The sequence below is a fragment of the Oenanthe melanoleuca genome, chromosome 1, assembly GCF_029582105.1.
Source record: "Oenanthe melanoleuca isolate GR-GAL-2019-014 chromosome 1, OMel1.0, whole genome shotgun sequence".
Classification (NCBI taxonomy): Eukaryota; Metazoa; Chordata; class Aves; order Passeriformes; family Muscicapidae; genus Oenanthe; species Oenanthe melanoleuca.
In genome coordinates, this window is record NC_079333.1 from 45,816,319 (window position 1) to 45,841,085 (window position 24,767).

A 24,767-nucleotide genomic window follows, 5' to 3' on the forward strand; every position below is an offset into this window, starting at 1 on the left:
TCCCTGTTAAGCCAGGGAAGGAGGTATAGTTCAAGCTTGCCACTGAGTGGCTCTGTTCTTCAACCTGCCTTTTATAAACTGACCTACTTTTAGCATCTTTTCTATCTGAAAAATTTGCTACCCTTCACCATACCGATTTGGACTCAAGAAATTCCATTCCTTTGGCAACTTGATAAGAGAAGCAAAGAAGGTCTTCAAAAGTGAGCACATTAAAATCCTCTTCTTCATCCTGTGTGCTGGCAACCTTAATTTTATCTGTAAAAAACAATCAAAAGTATGAGTTTTCCATGGGCTTCCTCACTCTCTGGTTAATTCCATTGCCTGTTGTAAGGACTTTCACATGCTCCTACTAAGAGTAACATCACAGAGAGTGTCCATCTTTTTTACCCTTCACTTAGATACAAAATAAAGGTGAGTATTTTCATATTCAAATACTATGTGTAGCATGAGCAGAAATGTAAGCCTCTGATCTTAAATGTTGAATCCTCCTCCAGCAAAATTCCTGCCAGGACTATAGTGAAACATGATATAAAGAGTCCTCTTTTGTCATGGAATCTAGTCTAGCCATATCAATAATACAATAAAAACAATAATAACAGCATTACTGATGTTATAATCAATTGATCTCTTACCTTCCTCAGAAAACAGCTCAATCCCATTTAATCCCAGCGTCACATTCATGTTCTGACTTCTTTGCATGGTTTCAAATTCATCCTCTCTGCATAGAGTTGTGTTCACACTGTACTGCATGTGAGTCCCCATCCTGGAGCGGGTGACACATTTTCAAAGTTTTATCACATAATCTTCTACACATAATCTCTTTTGCAGTGAAAAACATGCACAGTTACTACTGCTAAAAATCTGGACAAAGACATGACTCTTCTCAAAACTGGAATGAGAAACAAGAGATTGTTTGTCTTCTGTAGACTCCATAAGGAAAATCCAGATCTTAGTTCTTCCCAAGGCATTGCTTATTAAAGTATGTGAAGGCATATTCTCAAGAATTCAATAATTTCACCAGTGTACAGAACAGGTGAGAATGCAGCTTAAAGAGCAATAGCAGTTTTAAAAAGCATCAAACTGTTACTAAATTATTTACCTAGAGTTTTGGTCCTGGTGGATATTGTGGTAAAAGCTGAAGTTTTGCTGTTTAAAAATATCTGTCAGTGTCCAGTGAAACTTTTCTCTTTTGTTCCTTAAGTAGTTCAGAAGGTCACCATAGCAACAGTATTCAAATATCAAGTAGATTGGTCCTGAAATAGTTGGAAATGTAAATCCTGCTGCTATTTATAGCACCTTCCCCATTAAAGCACTGATGCTGCTTCATTTTCTCTCAGGATTAATCTGTATTAAAGCATCCCAAGCATCTTCCATCCCCAGGTAGATAAGCTGTACCAATGGGCACATAATGAGAATTTGTTTACTGACTATAATGTCCCTTGGAGTCTGTGTGACTTTGTCCTTTTGGAGCATCTCTCAAACTGTATTGAAAATTCCTACACAAACACAAAAATCCTTGTCCATCCCAATGGCAATGAGGAGAACAGTACAGGCTACAAAGATGCAACATATTTTCTAAACCATGCAGGGTTCAAGCAAAAGATTGAACATGCTAATTCTCTGGATGGTGTCTTTTTTATCCATTTATTGGTGAAACATATGAATAAAAAAAATAAAATTATAATTACCTATGTGAACATAATCATGTATACAAAAGTCCCTGACACAAGGTAAATTTTCGTTTTCACTTAATAAACTGGCTCGTACCAGTGCCATCACCACCATGACAGGAAATCCTGTTCTACAGAAGGACTATTGTATCACTTCCTGCCAGCATAATCAGAAATGACCCTTTTCTGTACACATGTATGGCCTTAAATTTGCTTTCAGTTCATCTGCATCTAATTTTGGGCTGGTACAGAACAGCAAAATTAGTTCTTGTTATTCTGGTGGTTTTAATTGGTACTTTTCCACAATTCCAATTTACCTGACAGAGTACAAGCTCCTAGTAGGTTCACAATATTTTCATGGCTTCCAATGTGAGTCATCATTTTCAGCTCAGACATTAGAGCATCTTTTTCTGAAGCATCAGGTTTTTCTGTAAAAGTAGTAACACAGATTTGGAAATCTCCGGCAAAGAAATGAAAATTTAAATGGTTGTGATGCTTTGTCACATGTAAATCTTCATTTCAAATTCATTGACTGGCAGTACATTTGGGAACATCCTAAAAAAATCCTTTCCAAAGTATAAAAAGTTTCAGTCAAAGGTGGAAACTAAATTTGTGTGTGAGTGCGGATCATGAAAGCTTGGGAGAGCAGTCATTAAATGTCAACATTTGTCATCCTTGGGCTGGCAAGGAATGACAGCAATATATTGAAGTGTTCCCAAGAACAGAAAAAATGGCAATCAAGCCATTGCAGAGAAATGTTAGGAGAAAAAAATGGCAGCCATATGGCACACAACCAGCTGCAATGCAAGAGCTGAGGAGGCCACCCTGTGCTCCAGTAACAGCTTTAGTCTTGTTTCTCAGGGAGCATTTGGTGCTCACAATTTCAGTGAATTGGGCCTGTGAACCAAAATGATGAGCTTCCACAAAGCCAATCACAAAGGAGTGGACCAAGGAAGCCCAAAGCTGATGCATATGTGGAAATGGGGGATGACAACCTGGATGGCAGTGCTGGCAGGAAGGGGCTGTGTGGGCACAGGTGGGCAGGGTGCTGATGTCAGTGTGCTCAGTCCAATAAATATCAAAAGATGGGTGAAGTGGATACTGGTCTCTTTTCCCATGTAACAAGTCAAAGGATGAGAGGAAACAACTTCAGTTTGTGCCAGGGGAGGGTTAGACTGACTATTTGGAATGAAATGTCTTCACCTTAAGGGTTGTCAAGCACTGGAACAGGCTGCCCAGGGGAGTGGTGGAGTCACCAGCCCTGAATGTATTTATAAGACATGTAGATGTGTCACAGGGACAAGGTGGAATGACAGTGATGGTTAACAGTTGGACTCAGTGATCCTAGAGATCTTTTCCAGTGTAAACTACTACAACATTCTGTGAACAGGGTTGTGATTAACTGGGACACAGTAGAGGCAGCCCTCCTCTGCTTGCTGCCAGGGAGGCTTGCTCCTGGACACTGCTTTTATGAGGAGTCAAGACAGCTTGGAGAGAGGCCAGACCATAGCAGAAAGGAGAATTTGAAGTTTAGTAGCCTTATTCATAAGGAGGGATGAAAAGAAACTGTTTTGTGTCATCATCAAGAAAAAGGACTACAGGAAATTGTGCTGGAAGCTTTGGAAACAAGCTAGCTCAGACACAACAGGCAAGGGGCTTGCCACAGCTAGACAGCACTGCAAGAAAAAGGGGCCTTACACCAAAGATCATAGTCACCAATACTGGGATTTGCATTTCTCCTCATTTGAAGCTCCATACTTCCCCACACAGACCTTCTGTAGTATGCAGGGCAAAATGCAACGTGCTGGGGGATGAAGGCACTTCAGCAAGACCTTTTGTTTCCAAAATGAAACAGGGTTTTGAAAGCACTTTGAAAGGATTTTGAAGCCAAGCATTTGTGAGGTGTAACTGCTGAAAGTTTTCTATATAATGGGGATTTCTAATGCCTCTTCTGCTTTGGAGATACTAGAATACATCACTGCTTGTGGATGGCACCAGAGTTTGTCATACCTTTTAGCATTTTGACTGCGACCTGGACTGAATCTCCTGCTTTGTTAATTCCATAAGCTGTTGCATTCACTACTTTCCCAAAGGCTCCACAACCAAGGACCTGTCCTGCAAGACACAAAATGCCAGTATTATTCTCTGCTGGTACAGCCCAGATTACTGCTCCAGTATTGAGATTTACCTTATGGATTGCTCACCAAATTCCAGATTTTCCCTGGGAAATTCCCATTTTATATCATACTCAAATTCCCTGAAGTCGATGTAGATGTATTCATTATCTGATGGCCCTATCATCTGTATCATTCGCCACTGGCTTTCATATTTGAATTGCTTTGGAAGTAAAAAACACACAATGAAACCAGTCTTAGAGAAGAAACAGCCTGGTAGGAACAAAAGAAAGATGGTCAGGTATTTATGTTTGCTTTTACCTTTTTGTATTTAAGATAAATAAATGCAAACACAAAAGTGATCAAGAGGAGAAAAAATCCAGTGAAGGCATAGAGTGCAGCATTGTCCAGGGGGGAAGAAACAGCTCCTGCAACTTTAAAAGACACATATTAGTTACTACCCACTGCATCAGAGTTTGTGTGCACAGCCAAAAATGCAAGGAGAGCCCACAGTCAGTTCTGGCAGCCTGCAGCCCTCTCACACCTGAGCCTCCTCTGCATGGGGAGTGAGATGCAGCCATATGCAAAGAAAGATGGGCACTAGGCATTAAGGTCTGGGTAATTCTGACATCTGTTTTCATTAAAAAAAAAATTTTAAAAGAGCTACATCTGTTAATAAACCTAAGTGCACTGAGGTGTTGCTGTGATCCTTGGATTGAGCTTTGTGAGCATAAACATGAATAAAGTGTTGATTGGTAGATGAGCATGTATATGAGACCTACCCTCATATTTTGGTTGTTTCTAAAACCATAAGTGTTGTGATTATTTTCTATTCTAATTTCAGCATGAATGCTCAAACTTTGACAGTGATCACAGCTTCTGTCCACTGTAGTCAAAAGCACAAAACTGCTTGTTCATCCTGACAAAGGAAATCCCAGTACTGCAAATACCTGGGTGTTTCAAAATAATCCCTGGTGCTACAGCATGTTCCCTCTGACTGCAATATTTTGCTTTATGGAATACATTACAAGCACAAAGTGCAAATAATCATACTGATTTTCTAGTTCAACAAGGAAATAACCTGTCATTCTCCTGACAAGAGGAAAGACTACTTAACCAGGACATAACCTTCCATCACCTGCCTACAGCAGGTCAAGAAGGTCTCTTCCCCAGTACTCCTGCTTTCCAGACAGGGATTGACCCTTCAGGGGGTTTGTTGGCTCAGCCATGATCTTGTTTGGGTGTGCAATGACCTCCATGGGGTGAGGAGATGCCCCATGGGCATTTCTGGCAGCACCACAGGGACCTATGGGAAAGTAGCAAGAGATAGTACATGGCACCAGCTACCAAAGTGCCTTTGTTAAAGATGATTCCTTCAGATTTCATGCAAGGATAACCAAGGTAAAATAAGAAAACAGCCTCAAATGTTGCCATGGCTCCATCCTGCACTTCCTATTAGTTTCTGGGTTTTTTCTTAATGAGGGAGGCCTCTGCTTTGGGTCTAGAGAAAAGAGAATTTTCTCCCATTCACCCACCATTTCTGATATTGTGTACACACAGAGCTCATGTTTTACCTGCAATGCCATTGCATGGTCAGCCATTTAGCCAGATAAAAAAAGTATTGTAGGTTCTGCCATGCCAGCTTTAGTTGAGAAAACCTGTGCTAAAGCACTGGCTTGTGGTACCTGACAGGTTAATGAAACTCTTTTCACAAGCTGAACCAGCAGAATTGTTTGCACAGCACTCCACTGAGAAGGTTGTTGCTGTCTCCTTTACATATAAAGTACTGCTTGAAATCCACGACCCCAGGGATCTCCTCTCTGGCAAGAAGTTCTGAATCCCCTCTGTGATTTCCTCTGTGCAGCTGGAAAAGGAAGCAGACCAGTTTGGTTTTTAGCTCACAGTGACATTTGCCAGGGGAGAGGTGGGAAATTTCAAAACACATCTTATGTCTGTGTTGGAAGAGAAGAAGGGAAGGGGCTTGGCTTTTGTCAGTGACAGAGTGAGACCTCTGGCCACCTAGCAATTCATTTTTGGTGATGGACACAGCAGGTTTAGCAGGGACTGAGCTACCTCCCACACTGGGCTCACTCCCACTCTCACCACTGCCTTGGCAGGGTACTTGCACCCCCTCAACTCTGGAACCTCCACCGATTTCACAACTGACACAATCACCCTGTACTTCTTCTATTCCCACTGGTTTAATATTTGTCTCAAAAATTCAAACCACTGAGCAGCTGCAAATGAGCCACTGCTAAAACCATAAATACAGTATGAAACCAGAGTAAAAGTTCTAACTCCTTTCCATGACATTTCTCTCACTCATGATGGAGAGCCTCCATCCATCCAGATGGAGAGAATGAATGACTTATTTAAGGCCTGACATGTAGAAAGAAGGAACTTTACACTTGAGAGAAAGGAGGTTCACATAGATAATTTTGACTTACAGCTTTTCTATCATTCATCAACTTACTGTCTAATTTACTCTCCACATAAATAAATGAGGAGATAAGAAATAAATTAAATTTATTCAGCTTTACTCATAGCACTAGCTTCTACACTTGGAAGTTCCTCAGAAAAAGATATGTCATGGCATTTTCTTTCAAGAAAGATGATTTAAGGAGCATTTTAAACCCACTAGCTGCATGTGTTTTTTTTCCTCTTCCATTTCTGCACAAACAGATTGATATAAGGAAGCCTTTTAAGAGGTATGGATAAGAAAATTGTCTAGGTTTTTTTTTTTTTTTAATGTCTAGCTAAAACAAATACTTAAAGCTTATCCATAATCTTACAAAGGAAAATTTGACTTAGTATTCTTCTGCACCATGGGACTATTAGTCTCTTGCCATATCTAAAATAAAAACTGCAGATTTCACAAATCAGGTCAAAGCTGTTTCAGCATTTTTTTAAATTTTAGAGCCTGACTCATTGCCCTAAATAAATAGAGGAAATGGAGATACTCTTACTAACTTTACTGGAAATACTCTCACTAACTTTACTGGAACCACTCTCACTGACTTTAGTAGCTTTGGTAACAGGTCACCATAGCAGGTCTTTTAACCAAAGCTTAACCAATTAATTAAGCCTGTATTAACCAATGCATTCCCTAAATCCCTATAACTTTGGTAGGACAAGAGAAAAACATGTTTTGGACTTTGCTACCACCTAATTATTGATATAAACTTAGTGGGGTTTATTTTGGTGCAGAGAGCCCGAGATACACATCTTTATAGACTTCATGTGATGGCAATAGATAAAAGGAAAACTTCCCCTAATTTTGGTGATCTGGTTCCCTGGAGTAGGGCAACCAGTTAAATGCACACAGTTAAGTGTGCATTTTGCATTAGGTTTGTTACAGACTGGTCCTCATTTAATCAGGAATAGCTCAGATAGTCTTTGCAATGAATAAAAGGAAAGAAAGCTATTTACTTGGATGAGTTCAGTTCAAGACAGTTCCTCCAAACCCAGGATGAGGCAGGGTAACCTTCAGCAACACACGAGATCTGCTTGAACAACAGCTGCATCCTTATCTCAGGCTTTCCTGCAACAAGACAACACAAGGCTGAAGGACTCAGTGGTACATTTGGGAGTGCTGGGTTAATGGTTGGATTCTATGATCTCAAAGTTTTTTTTCAGCCAAATCAATTCCATGACTCTGTAAGACAATTTCTGTCAGCACTTCAAGTGACAGAACCCTGTACACTTCTGTGGCAATGCTGTATCTGCTGAGACCAAGGTCTGCTTCTGTTTTCAAAGTTAAGAGCAGTCACAGTGAGAGCTGGGTGTAGCTCACAGTCCTCCTCCTTCCTTGGTTTGTGGATGGCAGTGTGGCAAGGCAAGGGGAGCAGCCACTTCTCTGTATGGGCACAGCCAGACCAAAACAATGGCAGAGCCAAAATTAGAAGTCTTGACTTCTGCTTTTCTGACTCAGACTAAGCAGCTGGCCCTGGCACTGAGGTTCTGGGTGTCCAACTCCTACAAAATGTGCACAGAAGATCCTTGTGTAAATTTCATATCACAAATAAAGCCCCCAGCCCTGGGGCAAGGGTGAGATGCTGCAGTTGTGGCAGAACTGAAAAAAATGAGAACATTGGTCAAGACTGCATGTGTGTGAGCTGTGGGCAGAGGTGTATGAGGCACTGCAGCCCAAACAATACAAGTTACTCACCAGAGGGTCTCCACACTAACTACATTAACTCATAAATGCCATTAGGACATTTAATTATACATAATTCCTAATGGGGACAAGTATTTGTTCCCAACTCTTTATCTTATGTGGTTTCTGCACCAGTCACGTATGTTCCAGCTTTGTAGAGATAGAATGAAGTTACTGTATTTTACTGAGTTCCTAGGCTTTTAATTTTATTAAGAAGCATTGATTTTCTCAGCATGCAACTGATTCCTCATATTCTGTTTATGGAAGACTAAAGGGAATAAAAAAATTAGTAACTTTCTCCTCCTTTCTCTGTTCTCCATCCTTAACTGACACAACAAATACAACCCACAAGCAGCCAGTGTCTTTCTTTGGCCCAGTGCTTGGATTTCAGCTGAGTGATGTAGTGTGAAGAGAATCATGCTTTTGCTTTTTGATCCTCCACTTTTAACAATAAATCTGTGTAAATGAAATAGGGAATACCAATGAGAAAACCATAACAGCTCTATTTATATCAGTGACAAAATCCCAGATTTTGCCAAATCTTCAGCAATAGTTTTGCTACTTACTTCTCACATACAGAGTGAAATTTTTTGTTACAACTGTATCATCATTTTCAGCATAAAAAGTATATATCCCAGACTGGTGCTGATGGTTGCAGAACTTCGATGAAATGCTGTGGAACAAAGTCAAAAAAGGGAAAAGGACAAAATATTGATTTGAAAAACATTTCAAATGCAGTCAAGACTAATATATGTTTGAAATAATTCTGCATCTTCTCAAGAGGAATACAAAGGAAATTATTTTTGCTTAGAGAATATAAATCCCAGAATCTAACTATGTTGGAGAAAAGATATTTTTCCCCTGCAGTATTGATTGAATTCTTCCTTTTTTCTCTCACTGTTCCTGGAGTGCATGCAGGCTGTCAAGCTGTGATTTTGTTACTAATTCATACACTACACACCCAGGTACATCTGCTAAGACCAGCAAAAGATCAAACTTTCTTCTCTCCGAGGAACTTTGATGGGAGTTTCTAGCTGATGTGATAAGATTGTGTTAGGAAACAACAATGAGCATAAGAAACATCTCCAGATGGAAAGATCTCACATAGACTCAGGAATGAGATCACCATCATAAGCTGCAGGAGGAAGATCAGCCTTCTACTAATCCCTATGGCCTTTGAGCCAGTGGATGGCAGAAAACCAAGACCCAAACCATGCAGGAGACAGCTTGTGACAATGGAGATGGCCAGAGGGCTCTCACAAGGCTCTGGGCAGAAACTGACAACAGAGGGCTGCAGAGATTTAAAGATTCATGCTTGACTGTCCTGTTGAGTCACTGGTTTGTGGGATACAAGATGAGGCAGGGAAAAGGAAATATGCTGTTTTATAGTGATGGTATCATTTTTGTGTTTTCAACTGGGTTATTGCTGTCAGGACAATTGTCAGCTTTGAACAGTAGATAATGCAGTTCATCAGCACTGGAAGAGCAACCTAAGAAAATCTCTCTCAGGTGTAGCTGCTGACAATTTGGGGAGAGATGTCTTTGCTATCAACTCAATGGTAGTCATATTGTAGGTCTCCAACTCTTGTTTTAGTGATAAAGGCAGGCAGGAACATCAGCGAATTTGAAGAGAGAAGAAAAGAAAATCCTATATCAGCAATATGCAAAGTGAGAGAAAGCAGTAATGAGATCAGTCTAGAGAACTAAAATCGAGATATTTCTCCTTAAGCAAGGCACATACAAAGGCACCAAGTATCACCTTGAAATTCTAAACCAGGAAAACTCCCCTTGAAGCCACTGGCAATTTTGTCTTTTGACTAAGGCCACATTTTCATGCAGTTATTGACTTCTGAATGTCTTCATCTGAAATGGCCTTAACTATGTCTCTGAGCTCATGGATTTTTTAAAGTCAGAACCCTTTTAAGCTGCCTCAAAAAAGACATTGAAGGAAAGAAAACGTAGATGAAACAAAAAATAATGAGTTGCTTTTGAAATTCCAGGTTGGAAGGATTATATCCTGGGAAAAAAAAATTAAAACAGTATCTTCAATACCTGAAAATATAAGGGGAGGTAAGCTAAGTATTATAAATTTAACAGAGGACATTGTGTGTATGAAAAGTCACTAGCTCTTTGGGGGAAGTGAAAATCAGCAGTGTACTGAAACAGAGAGCCCACAAAAGCAAAATAGAAAACAGAAATTCTGAAGGAATGTCTGAAAATACACTGTAAGTGTAGTGACAGGAGAGATGGATTGCTGGGTTTTGAAATGAAAAGCTAAAGAAAAGTACACAGTTCATTATTAAAATTTAATATTATTTTTATCTGAAGGAATAATTTTACAAGAAACTGGCAGAAATTTAAAAAAATTAAAAACAGGAAATGAAAAAGGATATGAAAGGAAAAAAAGTAGAAGTCCTGGGAGACAGGATTATACAGAAATCAACTAAAATACACAAAGTGAGACTCACGATGTATTTAGATATGTGATGACCTTTTCTGTGCTGCTTTGAGAAACTTTCTGCTTTAAAATCACATTGAAATCTGCAAGGCTGCAGCCTGCAGGCAGAATCTCCTGACCTCCCTACCCCTTGCTGCTTCTGGTGCTTCAAACTGAATGAGATATGTACCCCTGCTCTTTGTCCTCAGGTGAGACATGTCTATCCAGTGCTTGTGCTCAGCCAAAGCTGGATCACTGTGAGGGATGTCTGTACAAAAGAATGTACTTGTCAGATGAAATAATCAGCAAAATCAAGTGTTTTTATCTCTATTTCATTTTTCCATAAAATAAATAGGATGCAAATAAATGCATAGAACAACTACCCAAAATAAACATACAAAATCCTGTTTGCCCACCATCACTGTCACACAGACAGCAGAGTTATCTGTTTGAAGCAGCCCCAGCAGTGCTTGGTGGCTGTGGCTGAGCCAGCCTGGACACTCAGCTCCAGGGACATGAGCTGGCCTTTCTCCCATCCTGCAGGTGGTGATCAGCACTCAGCAACTGCTGCCTCTCCTCTGATGCCTCTGAAGTGACTCATAAATCCCAGGCCAGCAGTTGCACCCTACTGACTAATGACAGCTGCCCAAACTATTTCAAAAGTTCTCAATATTATTATTGTTGGCACAGTCTGTGGCACCTCATTCTTATCTGGATTGAATTTACACCCATTGTCAATATTCCAAGCAAAGCTGAGTCCTGCTGGTACAAGCAGTGAGGAGAGGTCTGCACCAGCTGCAAAGCAAATCAACTCTGTGTTATCAGCTGGAGGGAGGTACCTATTGGACAAGGATGAGCAAATGCTCATGGCTGTCCCCTGAGACCTCATTTCCAAAGTCAGTTTTGTCACAAAGTGCAGTTCTGCCAGGCCCATGTCAGGCACTGCAGATTAGTCACCAACACCCACCCAGTGCTATCAGAGTGTGCTGACAGCCCTCACTTTATCAGCAGGGACAGAGTTCCTGTGGCCAGTGCCAGGAGATGACAATTTGCTAACCTGAACTGAGCTGTCTCTGAACCTCCCTGAGGTCTGACTCCAATACAGCATCTGATGCAGATGAAAAGGCCAGTCTATTGCAAAGATAACTGGACGAGCTTGTGGATAAAATCAAAGGTACCAAGATACTATGGAAATAAATCATCAAAAGTGTAATCAAGGCTTTTGCACAGCTCTATGCAGATAATGACAGAGGTTTTAAGACTATGAGAAGAAATCAGAGCAGTGCATTAGCTCCTGCCTGCAGCCTGCTCACTTTTAATGTAAAAACTTGAAAGGAGCAGCTTGGCTTTGCTTTCATTGAGGTGAGTAAAAGCTGTTACCTGCAAAGCCATGGGACTACTCTGAAAGAAACCCTGAAGGAAATTAGATAAAGTTATCAAGAAATTAGAGAGCCTAGGGAATGGAGAAAACATTAGCCTTAAACAGGATTCATGCCAGAAGTCCATTGTAGGAAATAACAGAAAAGGTAGATAACTAACAGGTTGATTCAAAACATGTTTTGCTGCAGCAGTGGAAGAATCCATGACCTGGGTAACGAGCAGAACAGCATGTTTCTGTGTTTCTGTGACACAGGCCAGCAGACCCAGCAGAGGCCTGGGAACCACAGCACCCTGGACTTGGTCTGAGCTGTTAGAAAGACACTGGGAACATCATCAACAACAGGATGACAAAATGGGAACATGCAGAACTTGTGATCCAGAATGAAAACTGCAACAGATCTGTGACTCAGAAATCATGTTAGAGAGCAGGGGAATGGCAAAATGCATATAAACTAAAGGGTGCTGGATGCATAACTTAGCAAAGGGTTTATTATAAACAGAGAATAAAGTGATTCTGCAAGTTATCTGTGTGAACTGTTGTTGAAAACCAAAATTATATTTGAGTGCCTTTTGTTAACACAATCTCACCATGTGGCCCATTCATGTTTTAAAAATACCAAGAGAGTACAAAACAAGGACAATAAGCTGTCCAAATGAGATACAAAGATGAAACATCATAATATTAAATTATTACAAACTACTCGAGTACCTGCGTCCATCCATACTGTAACTTTGTATACATGGAAATGCTTTTCTGGAAAATAGCCACATGCATCTAACTGGAGGATATGCTGTGAAGTTAACTTCAAAGCAAAACTCTTCCTCACCAATTTCAAAATCTTCTTTAGAGTCAGTTATATTTATAAATCCCTTTTCTGGAGAAAAAAAAAAGAAAGATGTATTAGAAAGGCTGGACTTTAATGAAAACGTTTTAACATCTGCATGCTTTTCTTTTTGGTTATTACAAGCAAAAAACATATTGCATCACAAAAAGTATCCTGTTGATCAAAATAAGATAATGCTTCAAAATAGTATTGAAATGTCAGTGTGCTCAGTTGCAGAAAAATGATTTGAGCCCAATGAAGTTGCATATTTGGTCAGACCAGAGCACTCCAAATAGTCTGACATTTCTCTTCAGTCTAACCTACAGAGTCACAGGGCCAACAATGTCAATTGTTGGTTTGGTTTGGGTGTGTATTCCAGGTGTTAACAGCTGCAATTCCTGGTTTTCTTTCTGCAGGAACCAAACCAGGTGGCATCACCATTATAATCAGTATTCTTTCTCCCTCCCTGAAATCAGCTGAAGATTTTGCAAATGAGTCTGGTAGCTGCTCCTGTATTTCTCCATCTAAATTAATGCAAGATGACAGCAACATGGAAAAGTATTTTGAAGAGGTCCATGAACCATGAGCTGCTGGAATTTGCCCTGCTGGGGTGGGATTCATTTCACCTAGTGGTGATGTCAAAAGTTCTGTGGTCTACCTAAGCTACTTGTTTGGACCCCTGATAAACTCAGTGGAATGAACAAGACTAATTCAGATGGATTGCTTCTGGAAATACTGTTTCTTGGCACTGACTGATGAAGGAACCAAAGTCATTGCTGGGGCCAGATGTCTCAAGGCTTGGAACGAATTCTACCCAAGGAGTCTGAACAGCAGAGATGTGTGTGGGAAGGCTGTCCTAAAGACACCAGTGGTGCAAGGATCAACTCTGTACAGAGCACTGAATCATACACATTGGAAGAGATATGTAGTCAAACTCCTGCCCAGAGCTGGTCCAGCTAGATGAGGTTGCTCAGAGCCATGTCCAGTTTGGTTTGGGTATCCCCAAGGACTGTACAACCTCTGAAAACTTGTGGTGGTGTTTAATCAGCTACATGGTGAAAAACTACCCATCAATATATTGCTGGGCCTGTTTTTCCCTTTTGAATGTTTTCCTTCTGATTGTAACCCTATATTCTGCTTTGTATGTTTCTTCTGTCTTAGCCTACTTACTATCTGGAAACTCCATAAAAACCACAAACATTTCAAAACAAGAAGCTATTGCTTTCATGAGTACTCTCCTATTTTTTGATATTAAAGGCTTATAGATTTTATACATGGAGCTTTCATCTTTTGGTTCTCACCCTTTCAGGCAGAATATCATCTCTGAATTTACTGTTAACAGCATGACCAGCCAAGAATAAAGGCTTTCTCCAGAGCACATATAAGAACCTTGGAGCAGTGTACCCCATCTCTTTGCAAAACACCTCAGAAAAAAAAGTAGTTTCTTTATTGGAGGAGAGAGAACATGGGACATTATTGCTTGGTTTGTAATTTTTGACAGACTTAAGTGTATTTCTGACTATTTACACTTAGCAATGACACAGAGGTGAGATGAAACTCTCAAGACCAAACAAGTCTCCACATTTCTCATATTTGTCCATTTGTTGCTTTTAATAAAATGTGCTGCAAAACAACTTACATATTCCTAAAGTAAGATTCAGTAGTGCTAAAAATTCTTTATTTAACACTGGTGGAAACTGAATGTAAGACCTGCAAAAACAAAGAGCCTTGCAGCTGCAGTTGTTGGCATGATCTCTGCTGTGTTTTGAAGTGGCCTAACCACCCTGCCTGACCTGACAGTCACACAAAATGGGATAAATTGGTGAGGTATCAATTACCAAAGAGCAAATCAAAGCTGTCTGGCTGCAAGGCATTATTAGAGATTCAAAGAACACCCACCCATATAGCTATGGCAGCCAGACTCCCCAGGCAATGGAGAGTGTGCCAACCAAATCACTTTTCTCTTGGATAAGTTACACCATGATGATTCCCAGTGAAGCTACAGATATTGAACCATGCACAGTAATGGTTTAAATGTGGGACTCTGATTGTCTCAGAAACTGCTACTCTAAGACCTGGGTGAAATCTGTGTCTGTACCACTGCTGAAATGGAATCTGCATTGTTAGCATGACATGACACCCACAGTAATTGTCATTAACACATTAGGCTAAGTGCTGGGATGGATCAGAAGCACAGGATATTCCTGTAGAACCTTGTAGAGAGAAGCAGAGCTGTTAGCTTGGTATGACAACACCACCCACTTTAATCCACCATGTAAGTAGGCAGATAGATTTTTTCATCACCAAAGACAACGAACCCTTAGAAGTTTTGTTGGCTTGAGGGGTATTAAAGAGGGCACAGACAATGAAGGTAGGTTGGTGCATTGCAGTGAAAAAAGTGCCTTGCTCAGAAATACAGCCTTCCAGGGACAGCCACTCAAATATTCTCTGACTGTCACCCATGCTCACACCTGCTAGATCAAACAAGCCACTATTTCTGACCTTTGCACTGCTGCTGATAAAAAAGAGGATCTTGACCTATCTCTGCAGTACACCCTCACCTCTATGTTCCTGTTTACTGAGGAGATGTGTGTAGAAAAAACTCACAGGTATCATACTCACTTATTGTAAATGACAAGAGAACTTCCCACTCGGTGGGCAGAAGCTGAAAAGAGGATATTGCACTGGAAAGTCATTTCTGAGGAGACTGGGTTAAGTATTCTCACTTCCTATCATTCCTAGCCTAGGGATGGTAAAATGTGAGAGCAACTACATCTAAGGTCAAGCATGGTGACTGCTTCAGACAGCCTTGTTCTCAGGGCTAGAGCCTCCAGCTCCAGGCACACCAGTCACCAAATTACACCCTGTGCCTACTCCAGAAGTGTGGTCCTACCTACAGCTTTTGTTTTTATGCCTTATTTCCAGACCTAGGCCTATTTGTATATTGTTCCCATCTGAGAAATAAAGTTTGCAGTTGAGGCTGCTCTCAACTAAATTCAACACTGCTGACTTTCAAATCAGAGTGTTGCTAAGTAGAATGGGATTTCCTTTTTAAAATTATGGCTCTGTGGCACACTGGCTGAGAGTCACCACCATATGAGATGAATCCCAGCCTATGTTTCTAGGAGATCCCATTGAAACAATCACAGACTGCATCTCTAAACAGCAGTATTTCATTTCACTTCTAAAAGCACTGTCTTTTAAAGGGAATTATTTAAAAAGCAGTATGAAGGAAAGGTTAATTGTATTCAGGTACCAGAATGACTCAGTTCAGATTAATCTGTTGGCTCTCCTGGCCTGCTTGTAAGAGCAAACAGACTTTTTCCTTAGCAAGGGAACTTTAAATATACATTGCATATCTGCAAGTGAAGAACAGACACATGGAAAACAAAGCAAAACATTCGAGAGACAAAATTAACAGCAGGGATTGGAATTACCTAAAACCGTGACCAAAGCAGTTTGATTTGGATGAGCAGTGGAAGAACAGGTGTAATGTCCACTGTCACTTCTTGCTGCTGCTGGAACAAACACATGCTGGATCCGAATTGCTGAGAAGTTTGCTTGATATTCTAATCCTTCAAAGTAGCGACCCTGGTTTTCAACAGAGATCCACATCAGTTGATAGTGCCCAATACAACCTGTTTTTAAATATGCCCTGTCTTTTTACCTGCTCAGCTTCTCTGTTTTCAAAAGATAGCTGTATTCTGAATTTATAATTATGGTGAACAGCTCTGCATCTGATCAGCAATGGCTCCCCGACCTTAAGTACGAGTTCAGGTAAAGGGTCTGCTTGTCTTTCATTTAAATCTACAAAACCAAAACAGAGACACTGAAACAACATCACTTTGCCTGGAAAATGTGCAGTTACATCAACATTTTTTCTTCTAATGCTGTATAGATATTAATTTTTATATTGTAATGATAATTACCATAATAATGGAATTAATGACCTTCATGGATTTAGATGTCTCAAAACAAATTTTGTCGTGATTCACAAGACACCTACAGCTCTAGGGCACCATGCAGCATAGAGCTTATCTCAGGTTGGGTTTATTTAAAAAAAACAGGCAAGTAAACCTGAGTGGATTTATTAATAATTATACATAAATATATGTGTTTGAGAACACTTTGGAGAGCTTTTCCATGCACACAGTCCTAAAAGCATGAACAAAAAGTTCAGGTACAAATATAGCAAATGTAGAAAGGCAAGAAGCTTTTTACGGAGACCACAAAGAGCTATTGGAATTAGGTTTTAAACACTTGACAGAGCAATCATATTCACTGTTAGCTTTATTCCAGTGATTACAAACAAGTAGCTTAGACCAGAAATCATGCTCAGATGGGTAATGCAACTAACTTCAGCAGCAGGAGTGAGCTCACATGCAAGTAAACCTTAGAGGGAAGTTACCTATTGTAAAGAGGCTGGTGCACTCTCTGCCCAGGACATTAACTGCACAGCACCATATGTAAGTTTGAAATAATTCATGTTGCACCATCTGTATGCCATCTATTTCTCCACTTTCTTCATGCCTTTTGAAAGGGCAGCTGCAATTACAAGCATAATAATTCATTGGCTCATTTGGTTAACCTCAAGCAAGTAAATCTGATAAATTTCCAAACCATGAGAATATGCAAACAATAGTGGGAAAACTGGATCTCACATATTGAATAAAAAGGAACTAAGAAAGGTGAAGATAAGAAAATAAAAATGTCACAGTCTAGGCAGAAATGTGGCTGAAATGATCTGAATATACTCAGACTGGTTCTTAGACAGGTAATGATGTGATTAAAATCCAGGCAAGAGCAAAATCATATGGGCTGAGCTTCCACATCACATCTCTGATTTCCTGGTGGTGGGAGGTGCTGCAAATCCAGCAGCCTTTAGGAGATCCAGACCCCAAACTGCCATGCTGCAGAGAAAGGCATTATTGCCTCTGTTAATAGAATAAACATTATATATTAATATAAATATAATGGGGATGGGATGGCATCCAGGGGGACCTGGAAAAGCTCAGGAGGTGTGCCTATGGGAAACTCCTGAGGTCCAACAAAGCCAAGCACAAGGTGCTGCACCTGTGTCAGGGCAATCCCTGGTATCAATCCAGGCTGGGGGATAAACAGACCTTGGGCAGCCCTGCTGAGAAGGGTTTGGGAGAGCTGGCAGATGAAAAGCTGGACATGGTTCAGCTATTGACTTGCAGCCCAAAAAACAATTGCATTCTGAGCTGCATCAACAGAAGTGTGGCCAGCAGGTGAAGGGAGAGGATTCTGCCCCCTTACTCCACTCTCATGAGGATGATTGCATCCAGTTCTGGGACCTTCAACATAAGAAAGCTGTGACCGTGTTGCAGAGAGTCCAGAGGAGGCCACAAAGAGGTTCAGAGGGCTGGAGCAGCTCTCCCATGGAGATAGCTGGGACTGGTCATCCTGGAGAAATGAAGGCTCTGGGAAGACCTTATCTCTGCCTCCCAGGAGTTAAAGAGGGCTTATCAGTGAGATCAGGATAAAATTTTTATCAGGGTCTGTCACAATAGGACAAGGGGTAATGGTTCTAAACTACAAGAAGATAAATATAGATTAGACATTAGGAATATGTCGTCTTTTGTTTTTTATTATGAGGATGGAGAAACACTGACACAGGTTGTCAGAGAGGTGGCAAATGCCCCATGCTTGGAAACACTCAAGTCAAGGCTCTGAGGAGCCTGATCTCATTGAAGGTGTACCTGCATATTGCAGTGCACTTAAAGATGAGCTTTAAAGGTCCTTTACAGTCCAAAGTGTTCTAGGATTTTAATATTCAAATTTAAAAACAATGTGAAAAACTAGAGAGAAACAAGATGCCTTTGATTTGCTCTTGTGACATCAAAATGTGAATCTGGAATAACATTTCTAAAGCCAAGACATGACGATTTCCAAAACAGCACAACAGTCAAAATTTCTAAGAAAAATATATTGCAGCACTCCAAAAGTGGATCATGGACATAGGTTTTCAACCAGCACATGGGTGTGCTAACCAGCAGAGCCCACTCCCAAAAATTCTGAATCAATCAAAATCTGAATCAATATTCCCCAGCTCAATAGGCACACTAAGAAGTGTAGAATCATAGAATCATTAAGGTTGGAGAGGACCTCTAAGATTATTGAGTCCAACTCTGCCATGTTCACCACTAAACCAGGTCTTCAAGTGCCATGTTGCATGTTTTTTGAACACTTCCAGAGATGGGGATTCAACTGCTTCCTTTGGCAGCCTGTTCCAGTGCTTACCAACCCTTTAAGTGAAGAAATGTTTCTTAATATACAATCTAAATCTCCCCTAGCACATCTTGAGGTCATTTCTTCTCACCTTGCTGCTTTTTCTTCAGAAGATGGCAAGCTTTTAGTCTAGAGATTCAATATGTATACAAACACACACATACCTCTTTTCAGGTGTTTTGCAGAATATCCATTCCACAGAGGCCTGGGGGTAGCTCTCAGATATGCACTTGATAGAATCTGAGTTTTCCCTTTTCCTGAAATAGGGTTTGGCTGGTTTTTCTGATAAAAATCATGCAAATGTTTAAGAAAGCTGAAATAATTTTGAAACAGTGTTTTGCTCATTTTGTAGTACAAAAAGTTACAGAGCTGTGATTTGTTTCAGGAGTTTCTGAGGGAACAGAAAATTATTTAGCACTAGGCATATTGTGGGTTGGTCTCATGAGCTTTTCAGCCTTGATTGCAAAATGCACAGCTTCCCTTACCAAAGGCCTGCCTCTATGTGCCAGGAGATAATCCTGAGACTGATACTGAAAGGTGTTAATTTGCTGTGGTTGCTATTCATTTCACTGGGCAGCAGCACCTGTGATTTTGAAATCACATCCTAAGCCCTTCCTTGGGTGGAGAATCTGTTGAGACTACAAATTCTGTACACAAAATGGGGTTTGCTCAGTCAGATCAGACACATGATGAAGACAGAAGGGGTGATAATGACATCTGGTAACCAGCAAACTTCTCTACCCTGCCTCTGTAACCCAGAGGGAAATGATTCCTAGACAATTCCCAGCACCCTGAACCTCTCAGACACAGACCTGGACCAGGAACAAAAAATTTAATGTATTAAAACTGCTAAAGGTTTGACTCAAAATGTAAAGCACTGAGTCCAGTTTTAAGTCATCTCTCAAAGAAGTTACAGCCGCCACATGCAAAAGTGATATTTTCCTCAGACATGCTTCCATTGTGGGCAAGGTGAAAGTAATACTCATGGCTTTATAATTTTTACTCATTTATGTCTTATAGGATAGGCCTAAAAAATATTTTTTAGCTACAGAGATTCACATCCAAGTTGAAGGATTCACATCTAGCCTGAAGGCTTTTGTAAGAGATGCAATTATGACATTAAATTCACAGGAGCAAAGAGAAAGCAATCCAAGCAGTTGATATGGAAAAGACCTTTATCGACATTGCTTCAAACTATTCTTGCTTGCACATGTAATAACACTTTTTACCTCTAAAGCCTAATTGATAAAGAGATGGCAATTCTTAATGAAACCTTTTCCCCACAATGAAGCTCTTAAAATTATAATTGAGGCATGCAGTAAGCTTTCAAATTAAACAAGGAGAGATTAGAGGTGACTTTTCTGACACTGGAGAGAGAGAAAAAAGTTAAACGGAAGAAATAATTAAAAAACAAATAAAGAGGGAAAAACAAATGTTGATTAGTCACAGTTTATTAAAATCAAAGCAACTAATGGCACTTGTTAAACCTGGAAGGTTTCCTACTCTTTTAGCTGTTTGGATTGAGGTTTTGCCTTTGAAATTTCTTCTTGTAATTTTAAATTTTGTCTTTAAATTTGTCCCTTTCCAGACAAAATAATTTAATCTTTCTATGCTGTTAAAAAAATCATGTCTTTATGGGTTTTTTTTTTGAGATGTTTTTGGACACCCCTAGTTAGAAACAGAAGCTTGCACTTTGTTGCAGCTGTTAGAGATGTCTCTTGTGTGAGCCTTGAGAAAACTCAATCAAATCCCCTCCCACTGGGAGCCTTTCAGAAAGTTGCACCTCCCAGGTGCTCTCTCATGAGCATTTAACAGCAGCTAAAACCTCAGTTTCTTGGGCTGGCTTGTGTTGAGCAGCTGCAGAACTGATGAGTTTTGCTTTGAAAGACAATGAACAAGCCAAAGCTGGCACTGAGAAGAGGGACCTTTTTTCTCCCCTTTCCTCAGGGTACCTCTTGCTACCCACAGAACTGTAAAAGGAAAAGCAGTGAGAGTAGTGACACCCAGCAGTAGGCACAAGTGGAAAAGTGGCAGTGGGTCAAATTGTGACCAGAATATGAAAGGGACATCCTGAGCTGGTCCAGATTATAACCCAGCCAGCAACACCAAGAATAAACAGGTTAAAATGAAAGCAAACAAATCTAGCACACATTTTGAGCCTTGAAAGCACAAAAAGCCACCATCAGTTTCTCCCTTTTGACACAGAGGGGAATTTCTCACAGGGGAGAAGAACGTTTCTGCACATTTACATCTTTATTTGTTCATTTGCATGGTTTACTGACTAGGGAAAGCTGACTCTCACATAGTTTGTGATTCTGACTTCAGCCTCTGAAGAGCTGCAAGTGCTATGCTAATCTGGGAAGAAGCTTGGAGTGCAGAACATGAAAGCTTCATTGCTTTGGCTGAACTTGAGCCTCTGCCCTTGAAAACATGGATGGAACAACCCTTTCATGTAGACATACTTACTTTGGATGAGAACAGGCACAACTACTGTGTAATTGCCAGTTTCACTCCTGACCAAGAGGGTGTATTTTCCAGCTTGTCTTTCTTTTATTTGGGAAAGAGCCAAAGATGTAATATATCTATAAAACAGAAAGTAAAGTGGTATTTGTCACACTAGCATGAAGAAGGTAATGTGCAGCACACACAATTAAATGCCAGCTCTTTAGTGCTTGCAAAAACCCTTCAAAGACACTGGTATCCATTATTTTCATAGTGCCCTTCAACCTGAAATAACTCCTTCATGTGCTTTCCTACACAGGCAGCACATAGGAGCTTACAGCCACAGTATCACATGCTTGATGCTGAGCATTGGGAAGGATGGCCTTCCTGAGCTTGAGGCAGTTCAGGAGCTCCACAGCCAAATGCTTCTGCCTACATGCTTCCTTTTTGCATGAGGAGGCAATTATGCAGTCTCAGATTTCAGTCCAGGTTTGGCTGTGAGAGTTAGGATGCTGCTGCTGTTGTTCTTGATCTGCACTGTGATCCTAAAAGTCATATAACTCTTCATGCCTCTGTTTCTTTGACAACAAAGTCACAATTTTTTCTCACATGAGCATGGCAAAGCTCAAATTCATCAATGTCAGAGAGTGCCTGGAGACTCTCATTCATGATGCTATACAAATTAAAAGAACAAGCTTATTTTAAAATGTTCTTGGTTTTAAGATTCATATATGTACATTGGTCTAAATGACAATTGGCAATGTGCTGCTGGGTGACAACAGTTAAGGATTAAGCAATTGAAAAAGAGAGTGTATAACATGAAATCAAACACAGGCACAGTCACAGAAAACATTCCATTTGCATTCTAAAAGAAAAGATCTCTTAAAGGATCTTTGATCTAGAACATCCCTTGACTTACCTATTCTCTGAGTCGAAAGAAAGTTTGCAGACTTTGCTCTTTTTAAAGAACCAAAAGCATGAAATTATATTAGAAATGCTCATTGTTATTCTTAATTCAATATCTTCAAATAATTTGACTTCCACATTTCTAATTGTTTGGTAGATGTTCTCTTTTCCTTGAGAATTCAAGTAACACCCAAGATCTTCCAAAATATCAGAAACCTGCAATACAGGAGGACAGACTGTTAGGTATTTATTAGCAGTTAGCTTTATTTGCTTTTTTTTTTTTTTTTTTTTTTGCATTCAAATGCTTTTAAAGGATGTTCTTTCTTTTCATTTCTACCATCCAGCCTATTAATAAATATGTTGAATCCTACTGCATGAAGCAACTCTATAGGGTTCCTGTTGAATCAGTCAATTTTGTTCTCTAGACAGGCACAGACCACAGACCAATCTCAGCCAGAGCCATGATAATTTCAGTCAGTGATACAGGTTATTCTTTACACTTGATTTTGTTCCCTTTTATTTAGAATCATAGGGAGACACAGAACTAAAATAAAACCTTTCTGTTTGCAACTTGAATATAAAGGCAGGGTCAGAATGTTTGGTTTATTTTATCATTTCACTGCTTATCACTGCATCATCTGGTTAGACTGCTCTTCAACTCCTTGGGAGCTTTACTGGGTAAGGAACATTTGGGCTGGATGCTGTCACATGTTTCATTTCCTCACCCCTGTGTACAGCTAAAGGAGAATTGCAAACAGAACCAGAATCTTCCACAGTCATTCTGAAAGCCACCAAGAGATTAAAGAGCCTCTAAGACTAGCTGCAGCAAAAGGTGGCAAGTGAGTAGCTCCATCTGAAGAGGAGCCCTACATGTCTCCATTGCTTTGTAGGGTGAATTTTATCCAGTGCAAGTTTATGAAAGGACAGAGTTCATTGCATCCCCATTTTGATTGTTTGGTTGATTCTTCTCATGCCTCTCTCCTTTTTCCTTTCTCTTGGCCTGAGAAGTACCTAGAAATAACAGTCATTTTCTGCCTTGTCAGAATATCCAGCAATATTCAGGCATGCTGATAAAAGGCAACATCAAGATGTTAATTAAAAAGCCAGTTTTAGAGAAAACTGATACTTAATTATACACAAAGTATGAATTTTCAGATATTTATATCCCTCTAACCTTCTGTAGTCATATTTGGCATACCCCTGGTGATTTTGACTGTGATGCCCTCACATTCTAAAGGATTAGGGTGTTGTAAGTTCCTGGAAACGTATTTCTGGAATGGACAGGAACATTTTATAAGCAACTTGTTCTCTATTATATCACCTTAGGTGATGCTGATGTCTCTGGTGCTCCTGAACCTTCACCCTTCTGGCTGATAAATCCACACGTGATCTCAGATGTATTTTGAGTCATTGTTGAAGTGAAAGCAACTGCTGTCATAACAAAAACTGCAAGACAGAAATAGAAAACATATGCAATAAAGTCTAGATCTGCTATGGGACAGTAATTTCAGTTAAATTAAAACAAAACAGTAGAAAGATTACATCTTTAAAAAAAAAAAGGCCAAACTGAATATGCAGACAAACCATATGAATTTGCTAACTCTGTATTTATATATTGAAGCTGAGTGTAAACTCTATTTGGAGAACTTTTCAAGAGCACAGGCACATCACACTTCACAATTAAGTCCCATAATACTGCAGAGAAAATCTAAAGACTAAAGGCTCTGTGTTACAGAGGCTCCAAGATTACCAAACACAGATGCTCTCTTGTACTTCCCTTTTGCATCCTTGTGTTGGAAAGCACCAAACCCTGCAGTGCAGGTCAGTGTTTGCCCACTGTGAGATGGAGGATGGTCATGCACCCTCCTTCCCACAGAAGGCAAAGGCAAGGACTGGGAAAATGGAGAACTGCATGTTGTAGGAGAACAGGTTTGGAAATACCTAAGGAACCTGAAGGTGAACAAGTCTATGGGACCTGGAGAGGAGGAGGAAGTGAGTATTTGAGAAGCTCTGTCAGTCCTGTGAAATTCCCACTGATAGGAAATGAGAAAATATAAGTCCCCTTTCTAAAGGGGAAGAAAAAAGACCTGGGGAACTACACTACAGGCAGTAGTGACTTGGTGACTGTCAAGGTTATGGAGCAGAGCCTCCTGGAAACAACAAGAAGTTATGTGAAAAATAAGGAGGTGGCTGGTGACAGCCAGCATGACTTCACTAAGGGCAAATGCACCTGGCAAATCTGGTGGCCTTCTGTGATGGGGTTACAGCTTTAGTGTGTGAGGAACAGCGACTGACAGAATTCACCTGGACTTGTGCAAAGAATTGGACACTGTCCTGCATGAAACTTAGTGTCTGAACTGGAGAGACATGGATTTAACAGAGGGATCAATCAGTGGATAAGGAGTTGGCTGGATGGGCAATGGCTTGATGTCCAAGCAGAGAGTAGTGATGAGTGGTATTCCTGAGGGTCAGATAGGGACCAATATGGTTTAACAGCTTTGTCAATGACATGGACAGTGGGATCAAGCACACTCTCAGCAAGTTTGCTGACAGCACCGAGCTGTGTGCTGCAGTCAGGACACTGGA

General features: G+C 40.3%; 1 protein-coding gene across 1 annotated transcript in view; it reads right to left on the minus strand.

Annotated features, from left to right (window-relative positions):
* The window catches only part of FLT3 (fms related receptor tyrosine kinase 3), a 41,211-nt gene that overhangs the window by 4,959 nt on the left and 11,485 nt on the right, over positions 1–24,767 (minus strand). Inside the window, exons 2-19 of the mRNA XM_056497652.1 lie at positions 23,503–23,627; positions 22,195–22,397; positions 21,300–21,415; positions 18,998–19,115; positions 16,990–17,126; positions 16,249–16,388; positions 16,019–16,172; positions 12,467–12,632; positions 8,507–8,613; positions 7,214–7,325; positions 5,470–5,648; positions 4,106–4,218; positions 3,875–4,007; positions 3,681–3,785; positions 1,988–2,098; positions 1,100–1,253; positions 633–763; positions 134–255 (exon numbers count right to left, since the gene is read on the minus strand). Of these exons, the coding sequence (XP_056353627.1) occupies positions 134–255; positions 633–763; positions 1,100–1,253; positions 1,988–2,098; positions 3,681–3,785; positions 3,875–4,007; positions 4,106–4,218; positions 5,470–5,648; positions 7,214–7,325; positions 8,507–8,613; positions 12,467–12,632; positions 16,019–16,172; positions 16,249–16,388; positions 16,990–17,126; positions 18,998–19,115; positions 21,300–21,415; positions 22,195–22,397; positions 23,503–23,627 (2,426 nt within the window). The remainder of the gene's footprint in view (positions 1–133; positions 256–632; positions 764–1,099; positions 1,254–1,987; positions 2,099–3,680; positions 3,786–3,874; positions 4,008–4,105; positions 4,219–5,469; positions 5,649–7,213; positions 7,326–8,506; positions 8,614–12,466; positions 12,633–16,018; positions 16,173–16,248; positions 16,389–16,989; positions 17,127–18,997; positions 19,116–21,299; positions 21,416–22,194; positions 22,398–23,502; positions 23,628–24,767) is intronic.